Source organism: Mus musculus, chromosome 1 (genome assembly GCF_000001635.26).
Source record: "Mus musculus strain C57BL/6J chromosome 1, GRCm38.p6 C57BL/6J".
Classification (NCBI taxonomy): Eukaryota; Metazoa; Chordata; class Mammalia; order Rodentia; family Muridae; genus Mus; species Mus musculus.
In genome coordinates this window covers 165,460,609-165,483,417 of record NC_000067.6, presented here as the reverse complement: position 1 = coordinate 165,483,417, position 22,809 = coordinate 165,460,609, and the positions used below count along the sequence as shown (strand labels likewise).

The window sequence follows — 22,809 nt, the reverse complement described above, 5'->3', positions numbered from 1 at the left end:
AAAAAAAGGATTCTTGGATCTATTTCTAACCAAATAGCATTTCCTGAACTTTCTTACATTAGGTAGGTGGCATGAGCCAGACACGGTGCTAAAATGTCATTTCAGTGAATCTTTATAACTCCATTAGCCAGTGCTATTACTTTTAATCAACTTTAAATCTCAGAGGAAGAGATTCGCAAGTCAATGTGGCACAGTTGAGTTGGAATCTCAGTGGCACTGAAAAAAACTTACAAAGCTGTCAATAAGGACTTGATAGAAAAGCTTGACACAGAATTCATCTATACTGACTTGTGCCACTGTGGAAGTTACTCTTAGGGAGTTCAGGATCTACAATGAGAGACTGCTAGTAAAGCAACTCCTGTAAGTATTTAAGAGTATAGGGTTTTTTCTTTTTTTTTTTTTCGAGACAGGGTTTCTCTGTGTAGCCCTGGCTGTACTGGAACTCACTCTGTAGACCAGGCTGGCCTCAAACTCAGAAATCCACCTGCCTCTGCCTCTGTGTGCTGGGATTAAAGGTGTGCACTATCACTACCCAGCCTATTATTTTGTTTTTTTGAGACAGTGTTTCATATAACTGAGCCTTGAACTCCTGAACTTCATGCCTCCACCCATCACAAGTGTGTAAATTACAGGTATGTATCAACATACCTCCTGCCTTCCCCAGCCCACACACACTTCCCCGGGAAGTCTTGCTGTATTGTTCATGCAGGTCTAGAGTTCAGGACTGAGTGCTTCCCTATAGCTGGGATTAATAGAGTGCTCTCACTTCTGGCTTCAGTTAAATCTTGTGAACCAACATGGGAGAGACTCTATACAAGAAATACTCTTTCTTTCAGGATGGCTTTAAACTTACAAGGTACTAAAAAACGATCTGATCTTCCCCATGTTGGGATTACAGCTGTGTAGCACCATATCTGGCTAATATGTACATTTTACTAATTTGTTTTATCTTAGTACCTTAGTTCATGCTTTTTTTCTAAATGTTTACTCTTGGAAACACATGTACTCATATGGCAAACAGATAAATATGCCTTGTGAAAAGTAGTAATAATAGGAGTGTTCAAAAGCGTTTCAATTTGCCCATACCAAATTCTCTAGTCTTTCCTCCTCAAAGACAGATTATGAGGGACAAGTGTTTTGCCTGTATATAAATAAGTGCACCCAGAGTGGCTGTGCCTGGAGAGGCTGGAAGGCTATGGACCCCTGGAACTGGAGTTATAGATGGTTGTGAGTAGCAATGTGGATCACAGGTACTTAACTCTGTAGGAACAGTGAGTGCTCTTAACTGCTGGGCTATTTCTCTAACCCTGTTGTATAGTATGATTTTAAAGGTCCTTCGGTTGGTGTGTAGCTCGGTGTTACAGTGTGTGTTTCCCATGCACAAATCCTGGATTTAACCTACCGAAACAGTCTCTCATTTCTTCAAATACTGAAATACCTTGCTTTGCTGACTCACCTGGCTACAGTGCTAATGAAGTCTTGTTTTACTAATAGTTTTAGTTTAGTACTTCAAAATTAAGGCAAAATCAATCGAAAGATAATTTTCCAGTATAGAGTAATCTATGCCCAGAGTCTCCTAGATCCTGGAGACAAAGGTTACAAGCATATACAGAAAACCTAGTTAGGTTGCAAGTCTCTGCAAAGCACTTATTTTACCCAAAGCCCCAGCTTATAAATCATAGAACTAAGATGTAAGGTCAGGGTAGATGGACTCTAAAGCTTTTTGTGCTGTATTATATTAGTTACTAAAGTAATTAAAGATGAACACTCTTTTATGAATCAGGCTGTGTTAACATTATCTCAAGCTGGGAATGAGAGCACATTTCTGTAATCTCCACACTTGAGAGACTGAGTCACAAGAGGAGAGTTGGAGGCTATCCTAGGCTATAGCAAGTTCCTGTCTTAAAGAAAATGAACAGCAAAAAACAGAACAACAAAATTGTCTCAGTTCATCATTACAATCATCCTATTTAAAAATCTCTAGTGATGAAAGAATGTCTGTCTGGTTAGTGTTTTAAAATAGTTCAGTCCATTTTGCCAGTCATTCTACTGTCTCTCTTTCACCCTTGGACATGATGTTCTTCCACTTGTGTCACTTGGCCATCCCACACTAGTAAGCAGATCTCTTAACCCTTTGACCATGTTTGCTTGTATGTGTTTGTGCTTACATTTTGGTTAACTGAAAGATGAAGTGGGGGGTATGCATGACCAAGTACGGTTTATTATGGACAAATGGTAGAAACCAAGGTTGGTGCCATCCACAAGCAAGTCCCCTTGAGGCAAATGTAAAGACAGACTGGTACTAAAAGTTTGCTTTATTTTTTGTGAAGTCAAGTGCTAGCTTTTAAGTACAGTTAGATTTTGCTTTCCTTCTTTTCGAATGTTATCAGAATTTAGCATCACCTTATCGGTAAGCAAATACACTAGGTTCCAATGTTTCTGTCCACATCTAGAATGTTCAGGTGATCAGGAACTCTCTTACTGGATCCCTTTAGATTTGAGTTCTTGGTTATATCTATAAAGAAAACAGAGATGAATAATTATCAATACCAACATGTACAGAGGGAATGAGAAGCACTTCTTGCCACTGTCAATATAATCTTCCATGGAGCTTATTGAAATAGGCTGAAGGAAAATTCACTCAAAGGGTTCATTGCTTCTGCTCTCTGTTTCAGATTTTAACCAACTATATGATTTAAGTTTCTTATATAAATTTTAATTTTTATCACACACACACACACACACACACACACACACACACACAATTCCAGTGAGTGGGGTCCAATCCAAGGGCTCACATATGCTAGGCAAGCACTGGACCTACGAGCCACATCCACTGACCTATTTTCATTCTTTATTTAAAAGATAATTATTGTGTGCATGTGTTTATGTGTACATGTGAAAATGTACAGGTTTCTGTCAAGACCAGAAACTGGATTTCCTGAGCTTGGAGTTACAGGCGGTTGTGAGCCACATGACGAAGGTGCTGACAGTCAAATTTCAGTCCTCAGAAAGAGCCACTGGCACTCCTAACAGCCACACCATTCCTTCAGCCCTTTATGTTCAATCTTGAGTGACCCTGGGCCAATGGGAATATGTATATAAACTTCCTATACATTTAAAGCTCACTTACTACATATAGTTGGAAGCAAGTGAAAAGGAGGATGATGGAATCTACTTAGCACACCATGAGTTTTATATGTTGTGGTGCTGGTCTAAATGAGAATTGCTGTCCAAAGGTTCATGGATTTGAACACTTGGTCCCCAGGGTGGTGCTGTTTGGGAAGTTATAGAACCTTTAAGAGGTGGAGCCTTGCTGGACAAAGTATTGTCACTGAAAGTTGGCTTTGAGATTTACCAGTCATACTCCATTTCCTGTGCCCTCTCTCTGCTTCTTAAATGTGAATGGAAATGGGATCAACCTGCTCCTACAGCCAAGCTGTTCCTATCGCCATGATTTCCCACCATCATATACTCTGCCCCCTGGAACTGTAAGCCAAGCAAACTCTTTCTTGTTTAAGTTGCTTTTGGTCATGGTATGGTATTTTATCAGCAACAGAAAATTAGAATACAATTGTGTGTGTGTGTGTGTGAGAGAAAGAGAGAGAGACAAAGAGAGAGAGAGCGAGAGAGAGAGAGAGACAGACAGACAGACAGACTATGAAAAATGGATCTAAAACCTAGGTAACACAAGCTTAGCTGCTTTTATTTGTAACTCTCCAGACTTTGATGGAAACAACACATTTCTCCTTCATGCACAATTTAGTCAATATAATACTTGATACACCCACAGTCATTGAGGTGACTTCTGAACCACTTCTAAAAGCAACTTGGCTTACCTCCAAATCCGAAACAGCTGAGAGGCTCCTGCTGACCCCACAAAGAAATTAACAGCGAACAAACTCCAATTTTTTGGTATAATTACAAGTGAATATCTTGACCAAATAAACCCTGTTGAAACAAAGCATTTTTTTCCCTTAAAAGTTAGATTTATTTATTTTTTTTAAGTCAACAAAGAGCATTAAGTGCAAAGGAAGAGTCAATAAGCAGCTCATACAAGAAGAAAAGTCACAGTGTGGGGTGAAACAAAGCATTTTTAAAGGTATAGACTCTTCTACATTATATATTACATAAAAATTCTCATGGTATAATTTTCAGTATTACATGAAATTCTTACATTAGAAGGAGACTTGGCTAGGAACCAGCCATATTAACTATACCATCTTTCCAAAAGATTTCAAAAACCTGAAAAGCAGAATCTCAAGCAGACCCTTATTCCTAACAGCCTTCCTGGCTAAGCTGTCCATAATGCAGCAGGTTTCCTAAGGATGGATAATGTGAGTAAATATGTGTGCAGACATTTGGAAAATAAAATCACTAATGACTGTAAGACCAAAGAGAGTTTTGTTGTTTGTGGTTAATTTCAGTTGTGAGACTGGCCTTTAGAGGCAGCGCGATCGCTTCAGCTAGTATGTAGTTACTGTATAGCAATCTCTTCCAGGACAACCATCCTGGATAAGTTAAGACTCAGGATGTTCCTCTTACTGTTGTTGAGAGAGAAATATAGTGGGGGGATGATTAGATCAAAACATTATAACATGTATGAAATTCTCAACAATAATGAATTTAAAAAGACTTGTGATGATATGAAGAGAAGCTGGTTAAAATTCAAGAAGTAAATTTAAAATTATCAGGAAGTTCCTAAAACTGACCAGTGGCACTTAAGTCCCTCTCTCTTTAAGCTCATTATAAATAGTAAAGACCGCTGAGAAAACCTCTCAAACAAGCCAAGCTTCCTGGAAGATATTCAGACTAACCGAGTTACTTAGAAGAAACACTTTCTAACCTGTTAACTGTCTGCAGTTTGTGCAGCGAGTTTCATGTTTCCTGCCTGTCACCCATGCTGTGGTAGGTTTTCCGTGACACAACCATCTGAGTCCTTTCTGGTCCTGTAAGTAACTCCTTACCCCTATTTCTATAACTAGCTCCAAGAAACTCATTGTCTCACTAAGCTGAACTTTGGTTGTTCCAACTCCTTCTGTAGTGCATAGACTTTTTCTCACATCTCAGAAATAGTTACCCAACAGTAGAACATGGAAGGGTTTAACTTACCTGTAGCCATCAACACAGTGGACTGAGCTGTGCTGAGTTTCTCTGCAGGTCTGGCCATGTCCGCTAGTCCAGCACACACCAATCCCTGCAAATAGACATTAAGACACGGTGGGGCCTCAGGAGGGAGACTATCATCTTTAACTTTAAATTAAACATAAAAGAGTTGTGAATTTCCACATGAAAGCTATAATCATAATAATGCCCAGACCATTAAGAAAATTCACAGCAAGAACCCCTGCCCCTGCCCCCCAAAAACCCCACCAAACAAACAACAAACCAAAACCAAAAACCAAACCAAACCAAACAAACAAAACCCTCTATAACAAATTTAGGAGTACTTCCTCATGTTTTCTGTCAATATTTTTTTGTTTTTTTAAGTACCTGGAAAGTTCACTCAGTCTTAGTTTATTAGATGGCTTTTTCCTATTTTTAGAAGTGTTCTTATTTTTGTGAGCACGTACATATACCATGGTACATATGTAGAAGTCATAGGACAAGCTGTGGGACTCAGTTCTCTCCTTACTCCAAGTGAGTCCCAGAAATTGAATTTAGGCTTAGCCAAAGGAGCCTTTACCATCTGAGCTCTTGCTGGCCCTAGATGATTTTTCTTTCATATTAAAATACACATGACCATATCTTCCTTGGTGCCTTAAAGTTGTTACTTTTATTTTTGTGGGTATGAGCATTTTGCCAGCATGCACACAGGCGTACTATCTGTGTGCACTGCACATGGAGTCCAGACAAGGGCACTGGAACCCATGAAACAGGAGTTACAGCTGGCAGCGAGGCATCGTGTAGATGCTGGGAACTGAATCTAGGCATGTGCAAGAGAAGTAAGCGCTCTAAACCGAGCTGTCTCTCCACCTCCACCCCACTCCTGCTACCTATGTCTTCAGTGTCTTTTACAGAACCACACCACACATATCCTAACTTCAGCATCACTCAGAACGCTTGGTAATAAGCTGGGCTGGTGTAAGCCTGTGATTCAAGGTATGGGCTAAGGGGAGGAGGATCATAAATTAAAAGCCTGTCGTCATAACAACAGAATGAGTTCAAAGGTTAGCATAGGCATCTTAGTGAGATCCTATTCCAAAATAAGAAGTTAAAAGAGGGTTAAGGATCAAAACTTCAAGGCAAATCTGGACAGTTTACTGAGACAATATCTCAAAACAAAGGGTGAAAAAGGATGGCACGCCATAATAAAGCACCCCTGCCATCCATGCATGAGGCCCCGAGTTTAAGTCTTAGCGCTATAAACCAAACCAAACCTAACCAAAATGAAACCTCAAGCCAAAGCATCTGATAATGCTAAGACTGCTCCCAAATATCTAACTGCCTCTCCATATTCTTTAGTTTATGCACCGGCTAACATAGACCATGCAAACCGCTGAGATCTTTAGTTTATGCACCGGCTAACATAGACCATGCAAACCGCTGAGATTCAACTTGCACAAGGGTTAGTGTGTTAGGCTGGGGATGCACCTCGGTGCTGCTACACCACCTGCCTAGCACACGTAGGCCCTGGGATCAACCTGTGGTACTGCACATCAACAAAATAAAATTAAATAATTCTGTTTAAAGATCTTCAGGAGGTTAAAGGTCCATTACAATGTTACACCCAGATTAGAAAAAAGAAAAAAAAAATAAAAGGGAGACAAATGCTATAAATGATAAGGGCTCTGCCCAGCATGTATTATTCTTGCAACTGTCCCCTGTGCGTCCTTCTAAAAATACACTTTTAAATTATCATTTTCTATGTAGAATAGGTTGCTTTTGAACTAATCTGACTGCCTGTCTCTTGAGTACTGGGATTAAAGGTTTGTCCAACCATACTAGTGCTAAAGTCCTTTGTTACATCCAATTCCCAACAATTTTTTTTTGGAGAGATGGAGCAGGATGGAGGTCAGAGGTAGCAGCATAAAAGCCTCCCCTGTCTTCCAAGCTGCCAGTCCTTCAACAAACCTTATTTCTTTCCCACCAACTTTTAGCTCCACAGTACTGGCTTTCAAGGCCTACAGCCAGCAACACAGTGGATATTATTCAGCCACAGAATAAGCAAATTCTGACATGCAATAGCCTGGAGAACACAAACCAGTCATAAACACTGCATGATTCCATGGGCCTGGAGAGATGTCTCAGCAGTTAAGAGCCCTTGTTACTCCTGCGGAGGACTAAAGTTAGGTTCCTAGCACCCATGCTGGGTAGCTCACAAATGCCTCTAACTCTGGCTTCAGAGAATCTGACACACTCGTTGGTCTCCTCAGACATCAGCAACACGTACAAATACATGCACACAGACATAGATATTTAAAAGATCTTAAAAAAAATATTGCATGCTTCCACTTCTATGAGGTACCTAGAACAGTCAAACTCACAGACACAACCAAGAAGTAGAATGGTATTTTAAGAGAAAGAACAGTAAGTAGGGGAGTGTGTATGATCCCAAAGTCTCCAAGATGCAAAGTCTTTGCAGACTGGCTAAATGATGAAGCAATGAACAGTACTAGGATGTATATTTAAAATACAAAAGCAAAACTGATTAAAGTAGTAATTTTATATGTATTTTGTCATATTAAAGCTCACAGATCAGCAGTTTTCAAACTTGGAGGACACTAGAATCACCTGCAGAGGGCATTAAAACAGCTTCTTGGGCTCCATCCCTGGATTCTTTTCAGACTGAGTAAGCAGATATGTGATGGGGCCTGAAGATCCTCACTTATAAAAAGGTTCAAACAGATCCTTTTCAATATAAATTCAATGATTTGCTATAAATCATTGCTATAGCCACTAGATTGAATATGTATTATATATACACAGAGACTATATATTATAGTAAAATTATTAATCTTGGAGCTAAAAGTTATAAGCCATCATTTACACCAAATGCTCTTATGTAATACATATATTGACATAGTCATATACACTTTAGGCTGGCCTCAAATTCTATATAGAGCCGAGGGATAGACTTAAACCCTTCCCTATCTTCCTATCTCTGTCAGTCAAGTACTGGGAATGATAGGGTATACCACCTTGCATGACTCTGTATGTTTTGTTAAGAATTTAGGCTCGGTGGTAGTGAAAGATGCCTTTAATCCCAGCACTCAAGAGACAGTGGCAGGCGTATCTCTGTAAGTTCGAGGTCTACAGAGTAAGCTCCAGGACATCCAGCGTGGGGGGGGAAAAGCCATTTCTGATAAATTAATAGTGTTGAGAAAGGTAGGTAGTATACAGCTTTCATAAAATATATTTTAAGTTAGTAAATTTATATTAAGGAATTATTTCAAGTAACTCCTATTAGAACTAAGACTTACCCATTTCATTATTGGAGCCCAGAAAAAAACTGTTCTGGGGCCTGAAATATAAAAGAAAGAAAAATTGAGAAATAATCCAGTGTATTATATGCATTCCTTTATTAGCTAACACCAAATTCTACTCTGCTATACTCTGTATAGAATACACTTTGTATTGAGATTTAGGAAGGGACAAAAATATAGTATCAATCTTCTATGTGTCTTTTAATATTCTTCCCAATTATTTGTATTTATAACATTAAAAATAAGCTAAGGTGAGCCGGGTGTTGTGGCACAATCTAAGGTGGGGCTGGAAGGATAGTCCAGCAGTTAAGAGCACATACTGCTTTTACAGAGAGACCTGAGTTCAGTCCTGAGCAGCAATATCAAGTGGGCCACAACCACCTGCAACTCCAGTTCTAGATGTCCTCTTCTGACCTCTGCAGGCACTGTACTGTATAAATAACCCACATGGACATAAACAAATATATAAAAATAAAACAAACCTTAAAAAACAAGCTAAAGAAACAACGGAGATAGTTCTAGAACTCTTTCCCAGTGCTTTGTTTTGAACAGAAACTTAGTTTTAGTTTAGTCACAGACAATCTTTAGAGGAAATATCAAATTATAAAATTTTAGTTACGTAAGTTTTAGTAATGTTCATTCTTTTTATTAAAACATATCATATATGCCTATCAAGAGGTGTTGCAAAAATTCTGTATATTCTATTTTATTTAATATATTTTAACATAAACATAGATTATACATTATTTCTCTCTCTCTCTCTCTCTCTCACACACACACACACACACACACACACACACACACACATCTAATGTCTATTTTGATACAGGTTCTCAAAGGTTCCTTAGTAACAAGGTCCTTGTTTTTGTCAGTCTGGTACTTATCTGCTTGTTTAAAATGTCAAATAAATATCTGAAGTATTGGAAATGAATGTTGACCTGTGCGAGGTGATGCATACCTATTATCTCACCACTTGAAAGGCTGAGGGGAGGCAGGTGTATGCTGTGACTACATGTTGAGTTTGAGGTTAGCCTGGGCTACACAGTAAGGGCCTGTCTCAAAAACAAAGAAGAAAATTGTTTTTCTTGGATAACCTGAATCTGAGAAGCACGACATCCAGAGGGGGAGGAACTCAGAGAAGCTGGAGGATTCATTCAAGCCATGCACCTGGTGAGCAGCAGTAAGTGGGATTCGAGTTCCTAACTCTTTAACTCATGTCCTGTACTAGATCCACAGACAACTCTTTACCTCAAAGGATATGGTACGATAAGAGATGACAGATTTTGTCTGGGGACCTTAAAATGTAACTAAACTTGCCAAATTTAGTTATATACTGGAATACTTAATATTATATATGTTCTTTCTTATACATGGGATCAACAAAATACATTCCCTTCTTTTTTCTTTTTTTGAGACACATTCTTGTTAAACTGTAGCTCAGAATGTCCTGGAGGCAGTGCTGAGACTACAGGCATGTCCCACCATTCCTGGGATGCTTATTTCATTATGCAAGCTAATATAAAAAATAGTGATTTATAAACAAATTCAAGGTTAAAAATATAATTTATGCCCATGTCTATTACTACTACCTTACTATTCTACTTTGTAAGGGTAATTTTTTGAGTAAGGGCCTGGAAGAGATCAGGCTCGCCTTGAACGCACAGAGATCCATCAGATCCTTTGAAACTAGAGCTACAGGTAGCTGTGAACTACCTGATGTGGGTGCTGGGGACAGATTTCTGCTCCTCTGGAAGAGCAACAAATTCTTTTAAACCATGAACCAACCACCTTTCCAGTACTCAGTAATTTATTATCAAACATTCTGACAGTCCAATCCAAAGATATATGAATTTGGTGCTTACATACAGAGCAAAGAAAAGGTAAAAATATTCAAAACTGGCTGGAGATATGGCTCAGTGGTTAAGAACACTGCTCTTCCAGAGGTCCTGAGTTCAATTCCCAACAACCCATGGTGCTCACAACCATCTGTAATGGGATCCGATGCCCTCTTCTAGTGTGTCTGAAGAGAGCAACAGTGTACTCACATATATAAAATAAAATAAATCTTTAAAAAATATTTAAAACCTTTTTGTAATTAAACCATATTTCTGTAAGAGCTTTGTACTTTGTATATACAGAAAAAATATGCAATTTATAACATATAATAGTCTTATATCTGAGTGAGATGTTTCAGGCAGTACTTGCTAACATTGTGTGTTGCGACTGTAAGCCCAGCACACAGTGTATACTTTGTGTTCAGAACTGAGGCTGTAGTGAAATTGTGCAGTATAACAAGGGTAAGTACTATCAGAAACACCTTAGTTCACTATGTATTTGATTTGATTTATACGAGTGCTTTGCTCACGTGTATGTCTGTGTATCACTTGTGTGCCTGGCTACCGAGGAGGCTAGAAGAGGGTGCTGGACCCCCTGGAGCTGGAGTTTCTGACAGTTGTGAGCCACTATGTAGGGGCTGGGAATCTTCCTCTGGAACAACAGCCGGTGCTTTTTTTTTTTTTTTAAGATTTATTTTTTTTTTAAATTAGGTATTTTCTTCATTTATATTTCCAATGCTATCCCAAAAGTCCCCCATACCTTCCCCCCGCACCACTCCCCTACCCACCCACTCATATGTATCAGAAGATGGCCTAGTTGGAAAGAGGCCCATTGGTCTTGCAAACTTTATTTATTTTATTTATATGAGTACACTGTGGCGCCTGCAGACACACCATAAGAGGGCATCTGATCCCATTACAGATGGTTGTGAGCAACAACATGGTTGTTCAGAATTGAACTCAGGTCCTCTGGAAGAGCAGTCATTGTTCTTAACCACTGAGCCATCTCTCCAACCCCAGTCAGTGCTCTTAACTGCTAAGCCATCTCTACAACTCCTATGTATTTAAGCTTGAGTTAAGTTTTTGTTGTTATATGTTCAGAAACTTTTACTGTTGACAAAGTTTCTACTGCTCACAAATTCAGTTACATAACCAGATAGAGGGCTGTGAGTCACAACTTAAGAAGCTGGGTTATCACTTGCTTTTAACATTAAGTGGCAGGGACCCTGGACTACTTTTCCAGTTTATCATATATCTTGATTCTTTTTATATCTCAGACTAGTTCTCATTATTCTTACAGCTAAATTGACCAATTCAATGAGATTTTAATACAGGAGATTTAAAAATCTACCACAATGTATTTTACTTTAGGGTTTTGAAACAAAGTTGCACTACAAATCCCAGTGTGTGTTCAAGCTTGCAGCAATACTTACTCTTGGCCTCTTCCTCTTTTGATTTTTGGTTTCGAGATAAGGTTTCACTGTGTAGCTCTGGTTGGCCTGGAACTCACAAAGATCTGCCTGCCTCACCAACTGTATGCTGGGATTACAGGTCTGTAGTACCATGCTTACTTAGCCTTCCACAGTACACTTTAAATAGTAGCTGCTTATCTACTTACCTATGAGGATTATCAAGTAGCTGCATAATACATCTTGCATGAATAGTATTTAAAGGAAAGTTAGCCAGCATAATGGAAAAATAGTTTATATTACTTATGCTACTATAATGAATAAAGAAGCATATACGCATAAAATAGATATGTATATACACATACACAATTTTAAAAATATACTTCGCTCTCCTTATCAGTGGCTTCCATCATTTTCAGATCCACCCAACTGTGGACTGACAGTAGTTGGAAGCTACATGTAGTGGTGCAGTTCTTATAATTCTAGTATCCAGGAGATTCATTGGTTTATATTTCAGGACTAAGTCTTTTTCATCTGCATTGAACAAATCTATGTTTTTCTTGAAGTTATCCCCAAACAAAGTACAGCAACAACTATCCAACTTAATGCCTTATTAAGTAATCCAGAGAAAACTCAAAGTATAGAGTTTCTGGAACTCACCCAGCATGATACTTAAGAATGACATAAACTGTTTTCGTGAGCTTGGCATTAGATATTGGTGAGTCTGGTTTAGCTTTGTGTGTGTGTGTGTGTTGCTGACACTAGAAACACAAGACTTTGCACATGGTAGTAGTTTATACTGCAATTAATCTTAGGGTATCATTTTTAGAATTCTCTGAACACTTGAAGATCACAGATCATGCCTTTGTGAGTATAATTATAATGCTAAGCTTTATTTTCCTAGGTATCTCATATCATATTATTTTTACATTTTCCCCATAAACCTTCACCTACTCTATTTATAGTCTAAACTGTGGAACAAATTTGTAGACAGTACTGAATTGTAGACAGTTGAGAGAAATGAAATGGTTGTTGAGAGAATTGAAACTACCAAAGGGTTCAACTTTTTGATGCTTCTAATTGAATGAGAAAAAAAATCCATCTGTGTTTGTTTTGCCACAGTTGGCTCTGACCAGTGCTATTCTGACCACAGCCAGTCCCTCTCTTCCTACCTTGAGCAAGACTAGAAACAAAACTTTAAGATTAAGTGGTACATGTTTGTAGTCCCAGCACTGGAGGCTGAGGCAGGAGGATCAATGATTTCTAGGTCAAACAAAATACCAAAAAACCCCCAAACAAACAAAGTAAAAAAAAAAAAAACAGGAAGAGAGCTTGGGTGTGGTGGAGCAGCCCTTTAATCCCAGAGGCAGGTGGATCTCTGTGAGTTTGAGGTCTACAAACTGAATTCCAGGATAGTAGGGAGAGCCTGTCTCAAAAACAGAAAGAAGGGTGAGGAGAAAGAAGTAGGATTATTGAGGAACTACACCAATGCAGTGTTGTGTGGTACAAGCTAGCCTGTAATTCCAGCACACACCGGTACTCATTAGCAGTTGGTAGGGACCCAAGTGGAATTTTATGATAAATTATACTAAGGAAAACCATGATTTAAAAGAAAAAAAATATTTTTTGAGACAATGCTTTGTATATACCTTAGATTCTGAACTCAGGTTCCTTCTGCTTTGGCTTCCTCTGTGTGACTATTGGGATTAGGGGTGCAGGAGATAGGAACCAAGCAAACAATTGCTACAAATAGGTAGTTACAGTGGTATTGATTCTGCTGTTGTTACCAGTGCCCTCTCCTAGGCAAAGAGACCTGGATGCTGTTAAACATTTGAATGCACAAGCCAGCTGCCCCAGCAAAGAACCACTCAGCAGCTCCACACTAATATCCTCCTCTTAACCCTTAACTGCCATCCCTCAAGGTCTTGCTTTTGCTTTCAGGTTATCAAATAAACCTTCTTTAGCATCTCCAGTTTAAGCTAAATGCTTCTCTGAACAACCAAAACAGCTCATCTATTCTACTGTCTTCTACACTGGGCTTAACTATGCATGCCCAGGATAGAAGCTCTATCAAACATATTCAAACTTTGGTAGGCTTGACAGAGAATGGCCCTGACATTGCTTTATTCTCAAGGCCAGAATCAGTGTCTCCTCATTTTCAGGAACATAGGCTTCCTTTATGACTTTACTAACAAGCTATTCTTAGACCATGGAGCCTGTTCCAAGCCCAGAATACAGATCCTGTAATTTCATTTAGAGTGAGTAGGGGAGGTATCATTTTTCTTTAATATACATGGACCCTTGGATCACAGTCTGTATAAATTTCTTAGTTTGGTTTTATTATTGTTTGAAGCTTGGTTTCATTACTTAAGAAAGTGTACCTTCTCAGTCTCTGGGTGAAGAGGTGTCCATATTTTCTTTGAATTTTTCTGGATTCTCCCAGCCCCCACCATGTCAAAACTGTTTATTCTGTTGCTGTCCCCAAACTGTTTTCTGAGTAAGGTCCTTCTTGGCTTCTTTGAAAGTTTACATGGTTGAAGATTTGAGTTAATGAATAGTAAAGTTTTCCAGTAGGTTTATCTAGTAACTAATTTACTCAAATGTTCCAAGCTAGGCAACAGTTTATAAAAATTTAACTGCACAAATGCCAACAGAACCAAACAACCAAATAAATCAACCAACCAACCAACCAACCAACCAAACAAACAAACAAACAAAAACCTTCCTTCAAACATGAATTAAGTGGCCAGGACTTTGGACCAAGAAAGATACTTTAACTGGTGAAAAAATAGATTTATTTAATGTTATGACTATCTTGCCTGTATGTATCTATATCATGTTTATGCCTGGTGCCCATGGGGGCCAGAAGATGGTATCAGATCCCCTGAAACTAGAGTTACAGATGGCTATGAGCTACTATCTGAGTACTAGGAACCAGAACCAATCCTAGTTCCTCTGCAAAAACAGCAAGTATTCTTAAGTGTTGAGACATCTCTCCAGCCCTAATTAGTGATAATTTTAAATGATGAAAACAAACTAAATGAGCTTAATAAGTTTTAAGTGCTAAATAAAAAGTATTAGTAGCAGATATGTAAGACATTATAAATTGCTATTTTTCTGAGGTACTTGAAGGCAATGGACAAGTTAATATCAGGATAATTAGAGTTGGATAATAGCAAATATAAACAAGTAGCTGTTTTTGTTTTATCTTTGAGATGGGGTAGGGGAATAGGGATTGTCTCACTCCGCAGCCCACACTGGCTTGTAATTCCCCAGGTAGCCCAGGCTGACTATGAACTGATTGCTTTCCTCTAGCCTTGGTCTCCCAAAGAATAATGTCTTAGGGTTTCTACTGCTGTCAAGAGACACCGTGACGCAGGCCACTCTTGTAAAGGAAAACATGTAATCGGGGCTGGCTTACAGGGTCAGAGATTCAGTGCATTAACATCAAGGTGGGGAAGCATGGCAGCCTCCAGGCAGGCACAGCACTGAAGAGGCTGAGAGTTCTACATCTTCATCCAAAGGAAGCCAGGAGCAGACTGACTCCCACATGGCTAGGAGAAGAGTCTTAAAGTCCACCCCACAGTGACATACTTCTTGTAAGAAGGCTATACATGCTCCAACAAGACCACACTTGCCAACAGTTCAACTCCCTGAGTTCTGCGTATTCAAACTACCACAAATAGGATTACAGGTATGACCCCCACCACAAAGCAGCTTGTTTTTGTTTTATTTTTTTATTTTGCTTTCAAGTTTTAAAAAAGAAAAGGAGGGCTGGGTATAGACATATACACTTTAAATTCCAGCAATAAGGAAACAGAGGTAGGTAGACTTCTGTGAAATTGAAGATTTCCTGGCCTACCCAGAGATTTATAGGCTATCTAGGACTATGTATCGAGACCCTGTTTCTGGTGGGAGTGGGGCCCAAACAATATAACTATAAAGAAAACTTAGTTTTCCCTTTCATTTGTTCTCAACTGATTTGTTTTATCTTCAGATTATATAGTGAATAAATGCAGATAACATATGAATTCAGATACAGAAGCAGCCACTGGATCTAAAAACATTAGTGAAATAAATAACTTAGATGTAGACATTACTCAAATGGCAACAATGCCAATGCAATATTAAGACTGAAATAACAGGATTAGGCTATATAGTTATATAGTTATTATCACTGGAAAACATAAAAATAAATGATAATTATACTGTTTAATATGATTATAATACCTTAGTATCAGGATCAACAGACGTATAAATTGATAGAATAGCTGTTAATATTTACTATTATTGAAATAATTAAGTGGAAATGAATTTTAAAAATCACCTTATAAAAATTCCCTTTTATAGCTCAACAAGAAACATGATATTCTCAGAGAGAAATGAACACCTTTATACAAAGAATTTAACAATACATTTTCACCTTTTCTTAAGACTCTACTACTCTTAAAGGTAGAAAAGGCATCAAAAATTGATAATTTAGAAATATCAGACAGTATTCTATGTATATTTAAAGTTATGATCTATTTAAGGATAAGGGAAATACAGTAAATAGCAAAATAATTATTTTTTTCTTTTTAACATGTATTACTCATTATTTATTTAGTGGGTCTGAGGGAGTGATGCCTGCATGCAGTAGGCACACTCATCGAGGTCAGAGAACAACTTTTGAGAGTCAGTTCTTTCATACTGTGCGAGTCCCTGGGATCAAACTCAGTTTGCCTGCAGAGCCACCTTACCCAGTTCCTTTTTTGTTTGTTTTTGCTTTTTGTTTTTTTTTTCTGAGACAGGGGTCTCATCATATAGTTCAAGGTATCTTGGAACAAACAGCTCAGTTCAGGCTGGCCTTGAACTTGGGGTGATGTCCTGCCTCAGCCTCTGGAAGAGGCTTACGGGTTTGTATCACCATGCCAGGCAGAATGATGCACCTTTTCTCCTCTTTTTTTTTTTCTCCATTATCTGGTTTTCTGTGACAGGATCTTACTATGTAGCTCTGGTCGCCCCAGAACTCACTAGCAAACCTGGCTGGCCTAGAACTCCCAGAGATCTGTTTGCCTCTTCCTCCTGAGTGCTAGGATTACAGGGGTACACAACCCTCTCCAGCTAGGTTGATTGTACTTTTATAAGCTAAATTTTATTTCCTATTTTTTTTCAGCTGGGAGTAATTGTCATCAGTGGAATAAATGAACTTTGTCCAGAACATAGGCTATAAGTATGTATGTATGTATGTATGTATGTATGATTCTCCCCACTATAAAAATACTTCCTTCTTGGAAAAACATATGCACACATATACTTACAAACACCAAACTGGAGTTCATTGTGTCTGAAGTAAAGCATAAACTTTCTTATTGAATATTGGAAGGTCACAAAGGCCACTACCTCTTCTCATTCCTTCCACACCGTTCTCTATTATGGCTTTCCTTTTCTCAGCTTTTTTTTTTTTTTTTTTTGGTTTTTCGAGACAGGGTTTCTCTGTGTACCCCTGGCTGTCCTGGAACTAACTCACTCTGTAGACCAGGCTGGCCTCAAACTCAGAAATCTACCTGCCTCTGCCTCCCAAGTGCTGGGATTAAAGGTGTGCGCCACCACACCCGGCTTTTTCTCAGCTTTTTAAACTGCAATAACACTTGGTCCTCTTCCCTGTATCTGGACTGGAGTACAGGCATTATTTTCTGGGCCTGTCTGGGATTTGTCATTCTTTCTTTATGTGCAGCTCTCAGTGGGCAGAGGTGGAGGATCAGCTTAAGGTCAGCTGTACCCAGCTACATAGCAAGTCCAAACTGGTCTATATGACATTGTCTCAAAAAATAAAAATAAAAAAGAAATCCCAACGTGTGTGTGTGTGTGTGTGTGTGTGTGTGTGTGTGTGTATAATGTACGTAATTGTTATCTGCAGTTGTCCTAGCATTCAGCAGCATATCAAAACATCTCTAATGTAGTTTACTATCCATGCAACAATCATCCTTTACTCTCTTCACTTTTCAATATCCCTCTTAGTTCCACGTACTGTACAAGACTTACACACTATATATGATATCATATGGCCAACTACACACACATCCTTATAATGTTAAGGTTGGTATTTGATACCATTACTGACTGCCAAAACCATTTTTCACTGCACTAAAACTGGTTCTGACTTAACACTAAGATCAGGATTATGAACACTGGTATTTTATATTATGCATCTCTTGGGATGATCCACCTTATTTTATATAGTTCACATTTTTTTTTAAAAAAGAATGCTTTCTACCTGGCAGTGGTGGCCCATGCCTTTAATCCCAGCACTTGGGAGGCAGAGGCAGGTGGATTTCTGAGTTGAAGGCCAGCCTGGTCTACAGAGTGAGTTAGTTCCAGGACAGCCAGGGCTACACAGAAAAACCCTGTCTCGAAAACCAAACCAAACCAAACCAAAAAAATGCTTTAAAAATTAGCAGTGTGTTTCCTCAGCTGTACTCACCCATGTTCCATTATTACAATGAAATATCTAAGGCTAATACTTGGTGAGAAGCACCTGGGGTTGAGTAGATGGCTCAGTGGTTAAGAGTACTTGTTGCTGTCAGAACGGACCAGATCTAGTTCCCAGCACCCACTGTTTGGCTCATGAGTAGAGAGAGAAGTCAGATCTAAGGCCTTTTAGTGATGGCCTTCTTGCTGACAGATATCTGAGATAGGGCAGAGCATCCTACTCAGCAAGAGGGGAAAAGGATACGTTTAGGTATATGCATAGTCTCTGTCCCGAAGTCACTAGGACTCAGTCATAGGCACTTTACCCTATGAAATTAATTTCATTCTAATTACTTGCCAAAGTTTCTACCTCCAAACACCTTTGACTGATTATATTTCCAGTTACTTAATGCCTCACAATAAGGATTAAGTCTCAATATTTAAAGAGTTAAAGGACATTCAAATCATACAGACAACTAAGCATTAAGTAAACATTGTGCAACGTACCCTTAATGTTAAGATCTGGCAAATGCCTAGAGCATAGTTACACAACTGGCTTGTTTGGAGCAACATGCTTTCTATCTAGTTAGCTAGACGGCGGGTTAAATGACAGCCCTTATATGAGCTGAGGAACTTGTCTAGGAATCCAATTTAGTTATTTTTTATTATTTTCCTACAGAGGCAATCATGCTATATCATAGCACATGACTTATACAAGCAAACAGATGACAATGGCCTCAAAATTCCAGGCCACATAGTATTCCAACTACAATAAATATCTAAATAGAACATATTCTTGTTACCTCTTTATAAATATTTGTCAATAACAAAAAATAAATTTAAAATTTTATAATAAGCAACATATACTTTCTGACTGCTAATATTCTAACCTTTCATAACTTTTTAATAGAACCTTGTATATGAATGTAGTCTAATACTTAGAAGGTTATTCAATACCAAATACTAAAGTACAATAGTATTCAAAGGGACTATTCATTCTGGGTAATGAGTAGAATAATAATCTGTTTTCTCAGATTTTTGTTCAAACATTAGACAGTCATCAGTCATATTTTTCATGCTTGTTCATGTCTATATTGCTGGGCTTACAACTTTTCAATCACAAATACGTTTTTAGTGGTAGGCATCTTCACATATTATTAAAAAACTTAATTGCTAGAGATGTAGCTTGGTTATAGAGTGCTTGCTCTGAAAACATAAGGGGTCTGGTCCTGGTTAATGGTCCTGAATTAATGAACCTTTAATTCCAGCACTAGGGAAGCCGAGGCAGGAAGATTTCTCTTGAATTTGACGTCAGACTATTCTATATAGCAGGTTTAAAGACAGCCAGGAGAATGTAATAAGATTCATTCTTTGTTTTTGGAGACAGTTTTTTTTTTGTTTGTTTGTTTTGTTTTTTGTTTTTGTTTTTTTCCTGTTTCACAGCCTTGGCTATCCTGGAACTCAAACTCACAGAGATCTGCTTGCTTCTGCCTCCGGAGTGCTGGGATTAAAGAAGTATGCCACCACTCCAGTAAAGATCTAATTTTAAAAAAGCAAAACAGCAACAAACAAGACCTCAAGTTCAAGGTCAAACTGGGATAGAAGGGACCTTGTCTCAAAAACAAACAAACAACACAATAACAACATCAAAAGCCCTAAACCCTTTATTTGGAAGAGAAAGTTCGTTCTGATTTGTAAAACAAATACTTTTGTACATGCTTTACAGATATTACAATCATTTAATTTTTCACAATCATTTTTAATTTTAAAAGATTTGCACCCAGGCAGTGAGGGCTCACACTTTCAATCATAGCACCCAGGAGGGAGAGGTAGGCAGATCTCTGAGTTTGAAGCCATCCTGATCTACAGAGCTAATTCCAGGACAGCCAGGGCTGCACAGAGATATCTTGCCTTGAAAACCAAACCAAACCAAAAACAAAACACAAAACAAATAACCAACTAACCAAACAAAAAGATTCCTAAGGTTTGGGGAATTCGTTAAAGTCAAGATTTAACCTGCCTCTGTCTTCCAACTCTGTGTTCCTTTTATTACACTTAAAACAGAATTAACCCAAAGACTTCCGGATGAAATGCACAAAATACTCTGTACAGTTTAAGTACTATAAACAATAATTACAAGTGGCTAAAAGCCAGGGTCTTGAAAAAGATCAACAAAAGACTACTTTCCAATTCTCTGTTAGCTTAAGTGCTTTAAAACTGAGCCTGCTCCACACTGTCCTCACTCCAAAGCTGGAGGGTAAGAATTGCCAAAGACCTCAGTTGATTTTGTAACATTCTGATCATTACATAGATTGTCAAATTATTATCTTCTGAAAATCTCTGCCATAAAACATAACAAAGCAGAAAAATGTAAAAACTAATAGGTAACTAAACAAACTTCATCAATAAAGTTCCTTAAAACAAGTTTTATAATGGTTTTCATACTGCAGTAATGCCATTAAGTGTTAAAATTACCATCTATGCAGAGGTATAGACCATTCTGTTATTAGAGTGGACACCAGATTTAATAACCAGCCCAGGCTCTAGAGAACTGCCTCATCCCTTAGAACTAAACCTTCCTCTGGGCATGGTGGCCCACACCTTTAATCCCAGCACTTGGGAGGCAGAGGCAGGTGGATTTCTGAGTTGAAGGCCAGCCTGGTCTATAGAGCTGAATTCCAGGACAGACTGGGCTATACAGAGACGCTGTCTCAAACAAACAAAGAAACAAACAGAACTAAATCTTTCTAATATCAATTGTAGACTATGGATTTAATCTATGTAAAGGCAAAGTTCACTTTTTTGTTAGCAACTCCATTTTTCCACTGTGAGTAAATTTTTCTATTTGCTCAATTTTATGCTTGAAAGACTTCATAATATAATCAGATTTTAGTCCTCACCCAAGTATTACTATCACCCATTTTGTATTAGAAATAAACTAATTTAATAACTGTGATAAAGAGCTAGAGGGACAGGGGCCTTCCAGTTTCTTAAAGAATTATTTTAACTACAAGAATTCTTATCCAGTACTTGTGACAGCTAACATCCTCAAAGAATCAAGCATATGTTATTTTTGATTTTCACACTGAATACATTTTATATGAATTAAGACAGAGGTATAGAATTTTGCCCAAGGTCACATCTTGGTGAGCGGTGGAACAGAACTGTATTCATATCTGCCCACATAAAACACAGATATAACCTGGTCAGTGATTGCATAATGACTGGCTTATTATACTGGGTCTATGGAACCAGGTTGACATTGACTGAACCGGGAAGGGGAAGGGGATGGGGGTGGGGAGCGTCCAATTTTGGGGAGGGCTCACTTAGCAGGCCTCTGCCAAGAGGAACTAAAGTATGACCTTTACTCCAAACCCTCTGCTGAGACCAGACAGACACCTTTTCAGCTCTACCCCACGTGTGCGTTAGAAATTCACGGAGGGAGAAAGGGGAGGAGAAGGAGGGTTTCATGGTGGCCCAAGACCCCTTCGTGGCTCTCAGGAGTTAAGTAAGGTTCAAGTCTGGAGGAGAGGTCGGGAGTGTGAGCAGTGTTTAAGGGAGCGAAGACATCAAAAGTCAACAAGGGCACTGGGTGCTGATACTCGGTTTTTGGAAAGAGACCTAAGATGAAACAAGGTGAAAGACTAGGAGAATTGATGGATTCCCTTCAGTGGCGAGATGAGGGCTCTGGGATTCCGGTAGCAACTCAACTGTCACAGGGCCTCTAATGTCCCGGTTTCGGAGGGAGAGGAACGATCTCCGTGCGAGCCGTTCAGGATTCATTACCTGCCGGGTGGTTGTAAAGCGGCCTCAATTTCTTTGGCAGCAACAACTCCACTTTATCCATGAGTCGGTGGTAGGTGGCCCGCAGGCCTCGGGCGCCGGCAGCTGCCATCGCGGCGGCCTAGGGATCGACAGCAGCAGGGTGGGAGCGCCGCTGTGTCCGCGTTCCTGGCTGACAACGAAGGGCGGCTCGTCACTTTCTCTCTGCAGCGCTGGGGCGTCCGCCTCTGCCCTAGGGCGCCCTTCCCCGGCTCTGGCAGCCAGAGGTGAAGCACCTAGAGGCCGAGTCCCGCAAAGGCTCAGGGGGGCGGAGCTCAGCAAAAGCCCGCCCCGGCCCGCCTCCTGCGAGCGGGTTGGGGAGACCGAGGGGGAGGAGTCATGGCAACAGGTGCTACAGAGGTCGCCGTGCTGGGGCCGCTAGAGCTAGGCGGGCGAGGCGTTGCGCAAGCTTAACGGCCTGCTCTAATTGGCTGGCCTCACAGAGCGGAAGAGGCGTGGCCAGAAATCATCTCCTTCCGGCCCTGGAGGCCATGTTGGAGAGGGGAACCTGAAGCCGCACTTCCGCCCGGTCCCTCACTTTGACTAATAAGCTTTCTGGGCTTCCCTCTCCCGAACTGAAGATGACGCTGGATACCTGTCGGACTTCCTCTTATTTACTTATTGTTTTTGAGTCGGTGTCTTCGCTGTGTACCCCAGGCTGGCTTGGATCTCGCTATGGTCCAGCCTCCCGACTGCTGGGATTGCATGCATGGGTCATCACGCCCGGTTTTTTCCTTTGACTCGAGAGGCGTGAGCAAGACAACCTCAGCGGCTTCCGTCATGCCTCTCCAATCCATTAAGGAGTAGGCTAGAGCGCCCTCAAGCTCCTCTCCTAGGGTGAGGGCAATCGTGACGCACAGCGGCTTC

At 39.6% G+C, this 22,809-nt stretch overlaps 2 protein-coding genes across 3 annotated transcripts in view; one reads left to right on the top strand and one right to left on the bottom strand.

The window, feature by feature from the left end:
- Nucleotides 1–2,199: 2,199 nt before the first annotated feature.
- Mpc2 (mitochondrial pyruvate carrier 2) lies at nt 2,200–22,158 on the bottom strand. Its single transcript, NM_027430.3, has 5 exons — nt 21,907–22,158; nt 8,424–8,464; nt 5,113–5,197; nt 3,840–3,951; nt 2,200–2,515 (listed from the first exon to the last, which is right to left on the bottom strand). The coding sequence occupies exons 1-5, from the start codon at nt 22,013–22,015 to the stop codon at nt 2,479–2,481; spliced, it is 384 nt and encodes a 127-aa protein (NP_081706.1). The 5' UTR covers nt 22,016–22,158; the 3' UTR covers nt 2,200–2,478.
- A 353-nt stretch (nt 22,159–22,511) lies between these two features.
- The window catches only part of Dcaf6 (DDB1 and CUL4 associated factor 6), a 131,407-nt gene continuing 131,109 nt past the window's right edge, over nt 22,512–22,809 (top strand). The window contains exon 1 of one of the 2 annotated variants that reach the window (XM_030243204.1): nt 22,512–22,779. The gene's annotated coding sequence lies outside the window, so the exon portion shown is untranslated. The remainder of the gene's footprint in view (nt 22,780–22,809) is intronic. The other variant, XM_030243203.1, reaches the window with a different exon arrangement.